This window comes from Aythya marila (genome assembly GCF_965140915.1).
Source record: "Aythya marila genome assembly, chromosome: Z".
In the NCBI taxonomy this organism is placed as follows: Eukaryota; Metazoa; Chordata; class Aves; order Anseriformes; family Anatidae; genus Aythya; species Aythya marila.
In genome coordinates this window covers 56,375,835-56,391,153 of record NC_139080.1, presented here as the reverse complement: position 1 = coordinate 56,391,153, position 15,319 = coordinate 56,375,835, and the positions used below count along the sequence as shown (strand labels likewise).

Sequence of the window (15,319 nt, the reverse complement as noted above, 5' to 3'; positions counted from 1 at the left end):
TAAAGATTCACATGCAATATCATGTATTAGTATATGAAAGTCCTCCTCCTGAGCATAAGAGGCTTATTGACAGTGTGCTACCTTACGGATCTGAACTTTTGTACCTCAGTAAAGCATCTTCATCAGACCTGGGCAAACTGAAACAGATTGGAAATGCTTTAAACCAAAATTCTATCTTCAAATTCTTGATCTCTTACAGAAAGCCTCCCAGACAACCTCACAGAAGGACCAGCAGAAACACATGGGAGTGAAGGCGAGAAAGTTTCTGCCTTACCCCACAGCTGCTGATCACTTCAAGAACCCAGTTATATTCCACCACTTCTTGCATATAGTCGAAGAGAGCTGCTGCAGACAATATATTTTCTTGTACATTTCAGCAATGTTATAGATCCACTAGGACCTAGCTATGCGGAGTTTTAACAGCAAACTGAGTAAACTTCTGAAAAATAAGTCAGTTTTAGTTTAAATATCTTGTCAGTGCCTAGAGAGGCCTTCTGAATCTGAAACAAAATACATTTTTTAATTTACAGAATAAGAAGTTTATCTTTCACATGTCGTGCAGCCTTCTAACAGTCTATGAAATCATGTTTACACTGAGCAGTTTTGGTTTATTTTAGAAGATGGCCACCCTTGAGGGACTTGAATAATTCAAACATCAGCAGCATAGTTACTGTATCTCACTGGAGAGAGGAAAAAAAAATATAACCAGTTTGCCACATATGTTTTACTCTTCAAGGAGTCTCACTAAAAATAGGAGAGCAATAGCTCAACGAAGGGTCTTGTTTTAAGTCAGTGAAAACAAGTAAAATATCAGTGTGACCCCTTCTCCAGAGGACAGTTTCAGTGGTATTAATTACAAGGTCTGCCTTCTCCTTTCAGGAAACAAAATCTACCCATAAGTATTTCGGGCATTTCCATACAAATTCTCTGCTGTTGCAACACTGATGACATTTTTTTTTTCCCTTTTCCATGCTTTTCCCTGTATGTACCATTTCACTTTTTTTTTTTTTTTTTTTTTTAAACTTTAGGTCTCAGCATTCCTTAGAACAAGCTGGTAAGTGTTTATTCAATTTAATAGCCGTTTTGTAGGCCCTTCACATCTACTTCCCTGTCAGCAAAATGAACTTACCCACAGTGCTCTTTTCATATTTTTTTTTGCATCACTCAGTTTCTAGAATATCTGTATGGACTATTATATGCTAACAAAAGCATTAACAATTGTAAGTACACAATCAGGCTAAGGACCATTTGAAGTGGCTGGTGGTAGGTAGCTATTTTTGTTAATCTTCACATAAAGCCCTCATTCCCCACACTGGAGGTACTATCAACTAGCCAAGAACATTTCAAAAGAGAGATACTAAAAATTAAACAAAAAAACACAACGTGGTATAGCTATCTATAAGCTCCATACAGCACCACATTAAGCTGAGGAAGAAGCTGCCCTGACTTAATAAACTCATCCATGAAAGACACTTCTCAGGCATTGCTGATTTTAATCATTGATAATTTCCAGCTCCCTAGCAGCTTCGCTTAAAGTGTCAGCAACATAACAAAAATAAAAGACTTTTTTTTTAAAATCCCTAGATTTAAAACATCAGGAACAAAGTGTATCTTTAAACTCAACAGGAACCAGTTGTACAAAACATTCAATAGAAAAAGTCACCCCTGTTACTTCTAAAGCACAATCTAGAAATGACAAGAGAGCAGCAACTTTTGTGTGCATACCTTTGTTTAGAATCCTCATCCTTGTAAGAAATTTTGTAGAAGCCATAGTAGGTGTCCGATAAATTAGCTGAATATTCTATGTTGACAGTGTAATTCTGTCCTACAAGGAGAGCCTCAGGAGCCATGATTGCTATCTGGTCATGCAATGGGTATTCCAGCAATTCAACTGGCTTTGCTTGCCTTCCTCCTGTCGAAGTAAGGGATGCCTTGGTGATATTAAGTCCTGAGCTGTGAAGCACAATCTTCCTAGTTACCTGGAGAACATTAACCACTATCTTTACAGATCCTGAAAATTTCAGAGTAGTAAGGTTTGGCTGCAACTCAAGATCATAATGCAGTGGTACAACATCAGAAGGAAGTCTCATTTTTGCCCATGGAAACAGTTTTCCATTGGTTGCCAAAGGGTATATTAGTTCCATTGTACGATTTTTTTTATGGCAGCCTTCTTTGGTAAAGGTACATTTGGGAAGAAGATAAATCACCATTATCACTGAAATCACAGTCACAAAAACAGCAGCGCAAACCACCATGGTCCTTGTAGAGGGCACCGAGCACGATCCGTCTGGACTTTGTCTATAGCCGGCCATGTTATTCCGGAGACCTGAGCTTCTGTTAATGAAGGACATTCCCAGCAATTTTGCTGATGACTCATAATCCTCTTCATCATCATCCATTTCATGCTCCCCAAGGCCACGCACCAAGAGCCGTGAGCTTCTTGGTTCATATTCAACTTCATCGGGCTCCAGGGGATGTAAACAAGGCTCTTTTGCCAAGTCAACCACATCGGGCTCTTCCTCAAACATACTGTTTTCAATCATATTTCTGGGTAACTGAATTTGATCTGGAAAAAGAAAAGAGCATATGTTACGTCATAAGCAAAAGGCATGACTATAATATCTGAAAGACAGTTTATTAAGGTAAAGAGCAAGAAACACTCTTACCACACATACTATCATCACAAGCCCTTCAATTTTCTTTCTCAGGCTTGTTCTCATTAAACCTTGCCATGTTTTTCTGCATTTTGGTTCACTATCTTGCTCCCTTCTGGGCTTCAAGATGCTTCCGTTGCACATACTCAGTCACATCTTGCACCATAGTTTGGGATCACCACATTTCATTCCCAATTCACTGATATCACTGCCTTGGCTACATATCTCCTACCCCAAATAACTCTACGTGTATTCAACTAAATTAGGTACAATGAAATGTTTTTTATGTTGCAGGGTAAAGAACAGGCAGCCAATACAGTTCTTAAGGTGCTTCTAAATATGCTAGTTACTAAGTCCTTGTTAGAGGAGAATATTTGCCAAGGTGCTGGCAGCTATACAAATAAAATATCCATTTTACATTTTTTAAACTACTGTTTTTAAAAAGCACCCCACCCCCCCCCCAAAAAAAAAAAAATGCATCTCCTAAAGCAATATAAATATTACAGTTCAAATTGAAGACTTCATTCTGCCAGCACCAGGTACCTTCATCCTTCAGGTGCAGTTATATTTTGATCAAACTTCTGCACTTGTCTGTAACTGCTTATGTAAAAAGTTACCTTTCAGTTAACCCACTCAGTGAAAAGTAAAAAAACTGAAAATAATGTTCAGAAGAACTATATACAGGTTATTGGATGTGGAAACAGAGAAGTTGCAACCTTATAAACAAGGAGTTTTGTTTTTTTTCCTCATGCTGTATTTCATCCAGAGCACTGTAAATAACATAGAAAGGTTGTTGATAGGTTTTGTTGTTGATAGCTTTTTTCTTTGGACACCACAGAGCTGTCTGGCAAACAAAACAATTCAAATGGAAAAGTTATATATACATAAGAGATTTCTCAACCAAACAGTGCAAGAAATCCCATAACCAACTTTTTAGGACCTTGCAAATTAGTTAATTAGAATAGTGCCTCTTCACAGCTTCAAGAGGACTAGGCAACACTTTTGTCAAACTGCAAGGCTCTGGATATGAAGCTAAGCTCTTTCAGACATGAAGGTCTATTGTTAGCCAAACAATCATATCACATCTAAATTCTGTGCATCATTTTCCAAATGAAAAAGAAAAGTTTTCTTTCAATCTAAAAGCTATTGAAAAGGTTTTAGCAGGCTTTTACTAATTTCTGGCAAGAATATACTTAGTCCCAACCTATAGAGAGAGAGATATCAGTGCACCACATTGCACAGTGCAATACATTAATGATTTATATATATATATAGCTAAGGTCCCTTTCAACATTTGAGGTTAATAGGTTAATCATAGAACCACAGAATGGTTTGGGTTGGAAAGGACCTTAAGATCTTAAGGGACCTTAAAGGTGCTAACTCCGCTGCCAAGGGCAGGGACACCTTCCACCAGACCAGGCTGCCCAAAGCCCCATCCAGCCTGGCCTTGAGCACCTCCAGGGATGGGGCATCCACAGCTTCTCTGGGCAGCATGTGCCAGGGCCTCACCCTCATCATGAAAAATTCCTTCCTTATGTCTAATTCAAATCTACCTTCTTTCAGTTTAAAACTATTAGCCCTTGTCCTGTCACTACAGGCCCTAGTAAAAAGTCACTCTCCATCTTTCTCAAAAGGCCTCTCTTTGGGCACTGGCAGGCCACTATACGTGTAAAGTCTCACCAGAGCCTTCTCTTCTCCAGGCTGAACAATCCCAAACCTCTCAGCCTATCTTCATAGGGAGGTGATTGCCCCCCTGCTCTGCTCTCCTGAGACCCCACCTGGAGTGCTGTGTTCAGCTCTGGGGCCCCCAGCACAAGGACATGGACCTGTTGGAGTGAATCGAAAGGAGGGCCAGGAGGATGCTCAGAGGGCTGGAGCACCCCTCCTGTGAGGACAGGCTGAGGGAGTTGGGGGCTCTTCAGCCTGGAGAAGAAAAGGTTCCATGGAGACCTCATTGCGGCCTTCCAGTACCTAAAGGGGGCCTACAGGAAAGATAGGGAGAAACAAACTCAGCGAGTGTAGTGACAGGAGAATGGGTAACAGTTTTAAAGAGCGTGGGTTTAGATGAGATATTCAGAAGAAATTCTTCACTCAGAGGGCGGGATGAGGCCCTGGCACAGGCTGCCCAGCGAAGCTGTGGGTGCCCCATCCCTGGAGTGTTCAAGGCCAGGCTGGATGGGGCTTTGGGCACACTGGTCTGGTGGGAGGTGTCCCTGCCCATGGCAGGGGGTGGGAACTAGATGGTCTTTAAGGTCCCTCCCAACCCAAACCATTCAGTGACTCTGTATATGAAATTGGAGACCCTGCAGAGCACAGAGGACAGAAAGCTAAGTTACAAATGAAAACATACAGACAAACTAGTGAAAGAAAAAAAAGGTGGAAAGACAAAGTATTGTGCAACGGAAGATCTTTTACAGTTCTACACAAGCAGGGCTTTTCTAGCAGTTCCTTGTTGCTCTTTGAATCCATTGGCTAGCTTCAATCCGATTTGAAAGGAGTCTGAAGGATAACCAAATTCCTTCAAGTCCCAACAAAACCCCACCCCAAAACTGCTCGCAGAAGACACCCAAATTTACATCTGCTATACAGGAAAGGCAGGTATTAAGACTCACATCTTAACCACTTGCAAAGGCAGCAGCCAGTCAGTACACAGCTCCAACCCCAGCCATGGCAAGTGCTGCAGCTGCATGGCCAGCAAAAGAGGTAGAAGACAGGGGAGGCACTGCAGAAGGAAGGAGGAGACAGATAAAGAACATAAGTCTGGCAGAAAGTAGGCTTCATCAGCTCTGCTGCTCATAGAACAGTTTGCTTTTTGAGGAAATTATTCTCTAGTTAAGTTTCTTCTAAAGCCAACTATCTTAATTTTCAAACCTGCATGCAAGCACTCGTAACTCATCAGGTCAAAATAATTACATGAAAAATCTGATCAGAAAATAGGAAAAACTAAAACAAAATCTAGTTTCAAGGCAATTCATAGTTTTAACACCTTAGAAGCTTCTAGGGAAACAAAAGTTAAAACCAATTTCCACTGACTTTTTTTGGCAAACACTGGAAGCAACCAAGGCCTTAGCTGTTCTGCCGTGCTGCAAAACATCTCACGGGATTACCAGTTTGATCTCAGGCTGGGAGATCAGAACTGCAGCAAAGATCAATGGCATCACCAGACTTCTATTCTCCACTTGAGAGCACGCAAAGTATCAGAAGGCTATCTGTTACTAACGCTGACATATGGGTTCACAGAAGCATAGAAGCCAGGCTGCTTTTTCACAGAGGAGCTATGGCAAATATGTTTAAATCATTTATGCTCAGATAAACTGTGGAGTGTTTGCTTCCTGATGGTTCACAGGGATTTATAAGACAAGAGTGTGAGTCATCAATCATGGGGATTCAACTGCTGTGACCTTTCCATTTAAACCCATGAGCTACTACAGTGAGCTAAAAGGTCCACAAGAAGGACAAAAAAGGTACTCTCAAGCTGCAACAGGCCGTAAGGAGTAAGCAGCAGCCCGAAGAACAGTTTTACACCCATCACATTTCACTGCTGTCTTACACACAAGTATGGTCAAGGGGCAAACAAATGCAGTGACTGAAGCTGATTAATTCAGTTTCTAATTACAATGCAGGAAACAAAAAAGAGTAATTCCAAGACTAGGGAATTCTAACCTATGCACAGTTCCAGTGAACCACTGCCATACCAGCTGCACTGTGCTCACACTAATTCACAGCTAAGGAAATATGGACCCAAGTTACTGAAATGCACTATAAAAGTTCTGTCTTTTTCCAGCCTTCCATACTCCAGTTAAGAGGTTAAAATATTAAAAAATAAATCCAATCAATCCCACTGGTACGGTTAGTCAGACTGCCATCACTTTTTGAGACTGTAAGTTCATCACAGTATCATCTTCAATTAATGGGCAGGTGTCATGCAGTATTTTTACTGAAATAAATTATAAAAGAATTACAATAGCACCTATCATTTGGCAGGAACTGAGCCCTTGTCACAGAGATAAGCACAGGAAACTGTCCATTCCCCTGGAACAACCAGGAAGCCAAACAACTGGGCAGTGTCTTGTCACAGACCAGCAGATGTGGTAGAACTCAAGGCCAGACCAAAAGGCTCTCTCTATAAAGCATGCCTACTAGCTGGAGTAAAATTTGATGCCCACTGCACGTAAACCACTTCAATGCATTTTAAGTAATAGGAGAGAGGTACAGAGTTAGTGCTGTGTAGAAACAGAAATTTACTAATCTGCCAGTGTGTCCTAAAAGGGCCGGCCCATCAGGTCACACAGAAAAACTGTGAGCAAAGGACTTGTTTTGCTACCTGAGGCTGAAAGTGAGGCACGTTGTATGGAAGGAAGAGCACACCACCCTCAGAGAAGCAGACACTAACAAAGCCATGCATGTTCCAGGAAAATGTCCAGTGACTCAGCAAAACTGGAAGGATAATTATAAAATTTTGGCATATCATGCATTTAATAGTCAATGTCTTTCCCTTGCCTTGATATGTTTTGACAGCGAAAACAGGAGTACCTGCTATTTCAGCTGTGCCAGTACCAAGAAAACTCAAGAAATGTACAACAGGGAACTAGTTAGTCTGTTATTGATTAAAACAACATAACCCACACAAACTCAGTCACCCCCCGAGATTCGATGGAAGCAGAGAAGAGCACAGCTCTTATTCAGCTTGAACATTACAACTCAAATTATGTACTAAGAGCTAGTTGAAGTACAGTCCTCACACAATCAACTCACTGATATCATGTCAAATAACTCTGTGCAATGAAGGATTTCAGGAACAGCTTATGATGTTTATCAATGGGGATACATTTACCCAGGTCCACAGTACTTTTTACATACCTAATTTTTACATCCATCTTTTACACTGCTGAACTTTTCTTTAGCAGCATCAGCTGCTTACCAAACAGCAAATCCCACAAACAAACCACATCAATTTTCTCTCCAGGAAAGATCTGGCATTTAAGACCATATAAAAGGGCAAAAAGTAACTTCAAAGCATTATTTTCCTTTTAAAGATCTGATTTTTATTTGTTGTTTATGTAATGGTCACATTTGCTAGGATCAGTGGTGAAACACTTGCAACACTTACACTTTTCAGATTAGGCAAACAGCATAAAGGTGTATGTATATAAATATGTAATAACGTACACAAAGGCAGTACAAATGTTACTGTTTTTGAAATGATTTAATCCCTCTCAGTAACTAACATCATGGCACAAGGAAGAGTCAACGACAAAACTGTGGAAGTAACAATGTATGTGAAGTCACTGCACTCTTCTGTATCAAAAGCAGCATTTTCAGGATAAACTGAAGTATAACTGTTCGTATAACTGTTGTCCATGAAAGAAAAAAAGCTTGAAAATTAGATATCAGAAGAATGTTTGCTGTAAAACCTATACTCATATTTTACTTAGTGAATTAAGTTTCATTTTATCGTATCTGAAAAACAAGATACGCTATTTGCATTCTGTATTGGAAGTTTTGCAAGCATTACGCTATCAAAAAAACCCACACTATTACAGACAAGATAAAGCCATACAATTTTCTTAGCTACAGTGTCTCTAATATTCTCTGTGCAAACATCTATGTATACCTAGCACTACAAAACTTATGATATTTGTAAATAATGCATATTTGCTGCAGAATCCGTTCTTTAAGAAAAAAGATAAACATGTTACAGTACAGTATTCATCTGTACTTATGAGAGGCAAAACCGAAAATATACCTATTTTAAATTTACATAGTGAAATTTTTCACACATCTTATGTGTGAAAGATAAAAGAGGAACTTGCATTACATAGTTTGAAAACAGGACAGAGGAAAACAAGGTAGGGGAAAACAGCATAGATGATACCCATAAAACTTCCAAGGATTATATGGCTTTGTTGAAATTAAACCAATGATTAAATTGTACGTTTTAAGTACACAGTTAAGCATGTGATTAGAAAAAAAATATTCATAACACATGGCAGGAGAAAAAAGGCTAAACTTGACTTTGGGAACAAAAATGTATTTTTTCACATTGAAGAGTTGTCTAAAATGTGAGTCTAGACATTTGGGACACTGAGAATTTGGCAAAACTATTAAAAGATTAACGCACTGTCTGCTGAATCATCTATCCCCAAACCTTCATTGACAGCCTCAAATAAAAGCGGACAAGGAGAGGAAAATGTTCTGCTAACGCTTCACGTATCTCTGAAATGTCCTGATTAAAATTTCAGGAACGCTGCTCTAGAAAAGCAAAATAATATACTGTTTAAAGTTTTTGTTGACTCATTTTGGCATAGACCCATCTTCCACATTTACCTAATCAAAGCCATAAGCCTTAACTTTCATTGAGCTACTTACTACATACATCATTGAATTGTAAAAATAAAACCTCTCAGGCCAGATTTGCTCCTCTTGATGTCAGTTTACTAACAATACGGCTTAGCAGGAAATGAATCGATCTCTAAAAACCTGAACTGCAAAGCATTAAATCTTTCATGGAAGAGACGATCACTCGCCCATGCTTGTGCACACCATACTGGACTCACTGTACATCTTCTCTTCTTCCAAATCCTGATTTTATCATCAGCCAAAACTATTGTTGCAGTTATTGTTCCTGCTGTAGGTGAGGGGAAGGAACGGAGACTGGCAGCCCAGAAGACCATTCCAAAACACAGGTTCAATTTCACAGGTGCTAAAACTAATATGCAAGAGCACTTTGCAGAAAGCTGAGCTCCTACATCCTGCACTGGAAATTCTATACAAATACTAAAAGTGAGAAATATCTCAGAAAGTGCAATCATCTTCTCAGTGGAGACTGCTTTCTTCAGCCAATTACAAATCACTGGTTCCAGACACCACTGATCAGAATTTTCACCACTGCAAACCAATGTCTGAGGTTAAGACAACAGGTACAACTTATCCAATATCTTCTCATCAGTTTAAAGCAATAAAATAGCCTCGGCTCACAGAGAAGTCGGGCACTTAGCTGTTAAATCTCCAATTAAACATCTGAATTGGTAGCCTTTGAAAATGAACATTTAAACTTTCATAGTTAACATTTTCAAAGAAAGCAGCTTGATACTTTTTTCAAAATATACAGACAAAATAACGTCAACTCTCCTAGTTAATGCTATTTGTGAACTGCATAATCAGGTGAGTTAGGAAGGAGTTTCACGAATCGAGCTGGGAAGGAAGTGTTTCAAACACTCTACCCCACTTCACCACTTCAGCAAATGAGGTAAGACAAAAAAAATAATCAAGAAACAAAAGTTAAAACTTACTACTTTTACAATATTTTGTATCAATAGACTAATGTAAGAGAAAATAAGACTATGAGAATAAAATGCTTAAAAGTGATGAATACTAGGGCAATGTTGCTGCTTCTAATTCCCCCTTCCCTTTTTATTTAAGTAGCACCCAAATTCATATCCGTCTATTATGTCCTATTTGTATGCTGTATGTTAAGATCTTTTGCACAGGATTTGAACACGTGGGTGACATTATCTCAACCACTAGATGAAATCTGTTTTTTCCCCTACACAAAGCTCCCAGTGAATACAAATATAAGTGTTGATTTCCTGGCTGCATAGGCCAACAACCTAAGTCTACATGCACTTCAGAGCAGTAAAGCTCCTCCCACCTACAGCCTTCTTTAGGCTCTCAGTGTTTGGATGCAGCATCAGAGGTGCCTTCTGTGCTGTTAATTTCAAAACCTGCTGACCAAGTCAGTATTAACCTCACTTTCGTAAGAAGCCTGGAGCATAATGCTTTAGAAATAATTAATAATCTCAGGAATTAGGAGCTGAAGTCCCCTCAGCCATGTAGTAGACTGTAGCAGCAAACATGATAGATAAACTGGCAGCACTTCTAATAGCTGTCCACGTATCTCTAGCCTTAGGACTGGTTGCTTGCTGAGGTGAACCATTCTCACGTCATGATCTGAACAAAGAATTATACAAAAGACACAAGTCAATTACTCAAAACCAAATGGACTTCGAATTAATCCATGCTTTGATGCTGCATCAGGAGCTGTGAAAGAAAAGCATGCTTTCCAAGCATGGAGTGTATCAGTGAAGCAGAATACGAGTTTTAAACAGTTAGCTTGAACAAACACTACAAATAAACAGACCCTGCCACCCTAATGTCTACAGCTGGGACAGGAGGACTGGGATGGAGCCTTTCAATCAACCCAAACACTCAGCATACAGTAACTTCATCGCCTGTTGAGACGCTGAAAAGCAGACCACTTCTCTTACCCATCAAGGTGAGTTCCCAGCCATCCCTGCTGAATCTAAAGGCACGACAGGAGGAATTTAGCACTGCCCAGAGCCAGCGGAGCCATGCAGCCCAGTCCTGTCACAGACAGCCACCTCAACTGATGGTCAGTCCAGTCTTTGCATGTAGTCCTGTTCTCCACAAAATATGCAGAAACCTGAAGCCAAGCCTACAATTTCTTTACCTTACCATTAGCACCTTCTGGTCTATTTCACTGATCACTCACCACTTCAAGGTGAGTGTTATCAGATCTAATCAGGTAGACTGCTAAACTTTCACAGCCTTTCTCAGTTTCTTTACATTTCCAGCTATTAAAATCCAGTGGAACAGCACATAATGAAGATCATTGCGTCTATTCCCTTTCCTGGATCACCACTTCCACATCTTAACAGAGATACATTGACCTCTCACCACATTCCCCAAGTCCTCCATCCTTCATCCTACATCCTTCCCCAGCACCTGTGTCCAAGATGCCTCAGAGAGAGTTGTGAGCTCTGCGTTCCCCTCTTTGTTCCTCTTCTTGAGGAAGCAGGCCTGGGGCTTCCTCTTACTGCTACTCAGAAGATGAATGATTGAAAATGTGACCCTGTTCAAGGTTTGTCCTACTCCTCTGAGGTGGGCAGATTCACCACAAGCACCATACACCTATTTTCTGCGGCAGTGGCCAGAGGAGTTCACTTGTGTTTCCTTATCTAAGAGCATGGGCTGGTCAAGAATTCTGAACAAACTCTTGCCTTACTTTAGTTTCTAAGCAGAGATTCCCTTCACTTCTAAACCATCCCCTTCCTAACTAACTTCAGCTCTGCCCCTCTGACACAGCACCTCAGCTTGCCTGCATAGAGGCTGAGGACTTGGTGCTCCTTTCAGAAATAACCCGAGTGCTGAGTGAGTCCTTAGACTGCGTGTAGGCTTTTAAAGACTTTCGTAGGTCTTTGATTCCACTGTTAGCAATGTATTTGACATACAACACATTACACACACACAAAAGAGCAAACACTCCAATGCAGAAATCCTTTCAATAGTTAAAATACTTGTAAAGGTTTGAGCAAATGTAAAAACTGACACAAGTCTCAAAACAAACAAATAGTTATTAAATTACTAAATACTAATCGGAATACTAATTACTACTACTAATAACAACTAAATACTACTCAGAAACTTTTCTTCCTTCTCCCAGTCACAAGAAGCAAGCCTTGCCCCTGTACAGCATCCAAATACACCAACAGTTAACACACGGCAGTGAGGCCCAGCTGACAGGATACAGCCCAAGAACTCTGATCGCCTGTCCAGATATGATGGTTTGGAGCGTAATTTCTTTCCTCTATCCCCCACTTCTGCCCTAACCCTCTCTTTTGAGCTAATGGTATGGTTTAGACTTTGTTTGCACACTGGAGCTCCACAACAATTGCTGCCTGCTACTGTACTGCTTCTTACAAGTGCCTGACAACTGAGCTCCAGGTTTACCACAGCTGTCAAAAAATACTGCCTTAAATGCAATTCATCACAAAATTCCCAGAAACACATTCAATTTCTTTGCGCAATGCCATGACACGTAATACTTAACAGCTATAGTCCTGGTCAATCAAATGTAGCTACCCACGGTGGGAAGCAAAAATTCAGTAGCGTTAACATGAGTAATGCATCTGTATTTACACAAGAAGCAAAACTTGATGCACTTTTATTTAGACCAATTAAAAATTCTTCCTTGCTGCTGCCTTGTTTTGTGACCAATCAACACTGAGGTGCCTATGGCAATGCCTGAAAATGCTGTACTGCCAAATGCATGCATCTGAATATTTAAGCAGCTAAGCAGGGAAAAGACATTATCGAGGAGGACAGCACTGAATGAATATATGTAAACACTGCTTGGAGAAGCACAGAGCAACTAAATGCCTCAAGGCTTTGGAGGAAGCAATAAAAAACCTTTAAGTGGAAAAAAAGTACTTAAATATCAAATATTAAATTTAAAAACTGCTTTGTTGCGTTTCTGTAATACCATCCAACAGAAGCACTACACGATTTCTAGATTTTGCCCATGGACAACTGATTTACAGCACAGCCAGTAAATAATCCCTGTTGCTATTTTCACGTTCAGTACACAGACACAGCTCCCTGGGACACAGGAAGTCACTTGCAGAAAGAGCAGGAGGGCACTGGCACAAGACACTTGAACCCTGCATATACTGAGAAACCTATGCAAAACCCTAACCAAAAACTTGTGCTTCAGTGCATCAGACAAGCAGTAATATTTCTGGATTCCCCCCCCCCCCCCATCCACACAGGAAAGGGGGTGGTGGAAAAAATTTTATTTGTTCATAGTCTATATATAAAGTGAATTCCTCGTGTTATGAGATTTCTAGCTCTGAAGCTTATGTAGAAGTTCCATGCAGGGACACACAGCATGGATCCCACAGATGACAACCGTAAATTCCTAGATTCAGGACATTCAAATCACTGTGTGCATACCGTATAAGATTTATACACATAAGAAATAAAAAAAAAAAAAAAAAGTTATGAAGTCTGCTCTTCAAAAGGTACAACTATTCGTTACTGGAGAAAAAAAAAAAGAAAAAAATCTACATGTTTTCCCTCCTTTGGCTGCAAAGCTGTATTTTGTGGGAAGAGTGCTTAGGGGGTCACCCTTTATCACCACTTGAAGATCGTATTACATTTCTTCTAGTGGATAAATATCCACTAGATGTATTGAGTGAAACAATTCAACAAAGCAGTATTCTTTTTATTCTTCATTTTCTTCTTTAAAAGTGAATCATAAATATCCAATTTTACATTATACCCAGTAGAAGACTGTCTACAATACTTTAATATATTAAAAGAAAATGAAATAGTATACATAGTATTACTCGATCACAATCTGGATGCCATTTCTTTATCATTCCAGTTTTGAAGAGATCTTTCCCTTGTCAACAAGGGAAGTATTTCAGATTGCTTATCACAAGCAGAAAGAAAATAATCACATAAACTCGTAACACAGAGCTTTATCCATCTCTCTCAGGAAGTAAAATCTTTTCAGCCTGCTCTCAACCTAGTAGTTCTTGGTTTATGATCACTACTTCTTGTCACATCAGTTTAGTTGCTCTTTCTACAATGTTAAGTACCTCCTTGCACTGTTGTGCTTTGGGCTGTCTCCAACTAGTCTATAAAAAAATAATAAGTATTATCTGTTTATTTAAAAGAGAGAAAAGCTCATTTAATCTTTTCAAAGTAGCGTGTTCAGCAAAGAAAGCTAATACCAGCAAGCATGTTAGTCATGCTAAGATTCTGACTACAGTTTTCCTTCCCAAGTCACCCTAACTGTTCCACGCATCTCAAATTCCTTCTGAGGAAAAGATTATAATTTAATGCTATACAGAGCAATTATTTGCTGTTGCTAAAATAAGAAAGCTCGCAATGCCATTCACGTAATTTGAAAATCAACATCTCTTCACAGCGAGAAAACATACATTTATATCCCTCAGTCAGCTAAAAAACAAGGATACAAATAGCTGGTGGGATTTCAGGGGAATCAGAAATCCTCCTTGAAATCACTTTGCCCTCCTTTAACCTACCATCTTGGAGACGGGACAGCAGAATGGCAAAGGGAACTCTGAGAAAAAAATAAAAACACGCATGAGAAGAACCTTGCAAATGTAGAATGAACCACTCCAGAAGTTATAGGTCATATCAGAGAATCTAGCCTGCCAAAAAATTGCAGTTCCCAGGGATCATGCAAAAAGCAGCACTCAGAGGTCCCAAGTGCATCCACACACAACCAGGCCCCAGTTCCTTTGGGGCTTCCAGAGGTGGCTCGAGTGCAGCTTCTCCAGACGAGCAGGATCCAACAAACACACCCACGACTCCTTGCCAAAGGGCACGCAAAAGCCTGATGGATATCCCAGCTCTGTGGTTTATTCATGTAGATGCAGGCACATACCCACATCTTCCATCTGCGGGAAGAAGCCCCTGAGCTGACAGCACCTCCACAGTGACGGGTTTTCCTCAGACAGACATGAGGAAAATCAGAGCTGTGCACGAGCATGTGCTCATTAAATGTTCGTGCCAACTTCTTCATTATAAATAGGACCGAGACATGGCTGCAAATATTTGCTTTGGATGGAAACATATATGGAAACATTACAGGCCCTATTCTGAATTTTCGAGCTGTGTTCAGTCACTGCACAGAGGCAGGAGACAGGAATCATTCAGAACGGGGCATCAGAGAGTGAGCTCAAATCGCTTCAAAACAGCTCAGGGATCTCACTGGCTAACAAAAAGGGCTTACATGATTTTCCATACTCCCTCACAAGCATCTCAGTTGGTTCCACAGCAATTAATACCTACAATCGAGGGCTGTTGAGCCAACACAAAAAGACTGGTTCTGT

At 40.1% G+C, this 15,319-nt stretch overlaps 1 protein-coding gene across 2 annotated transcripts in view; it reads right to left on the bottom strand.

The window, feature by feature from the left end:
* Window positions 1–15,319, bottom strand: part of LNPEP (leucyl and cystinyl aminopeptidase) — a 61,634-nt gene that overhangs the window by 34,937 nt on the left and 11,378 nt on the right. The window contains exons 2-3 of one of the 2 annotated variants that reach the window (XM_082783167.1): window positions 5,267–5,376; window positions 1,726–2,566 (exon numbers count right to left, since the gene is read on the bottom strand). In XM_082783167.1, the coding sequence (XP_082639293.1) occupies window positions 1,726–2,543 (818 nt within the window). In that variant the 5' untranslated portion in view covers window positions 2,544–2,566; window positions 5,267–5,376. The remainder of the gene's footprint in view (window positions 1–1,725; window positions 2,567–5,266; window positions 5,377–15,319) is intronic. The other variant, XM_082783166.1, reaches the window with a different exon arrangement.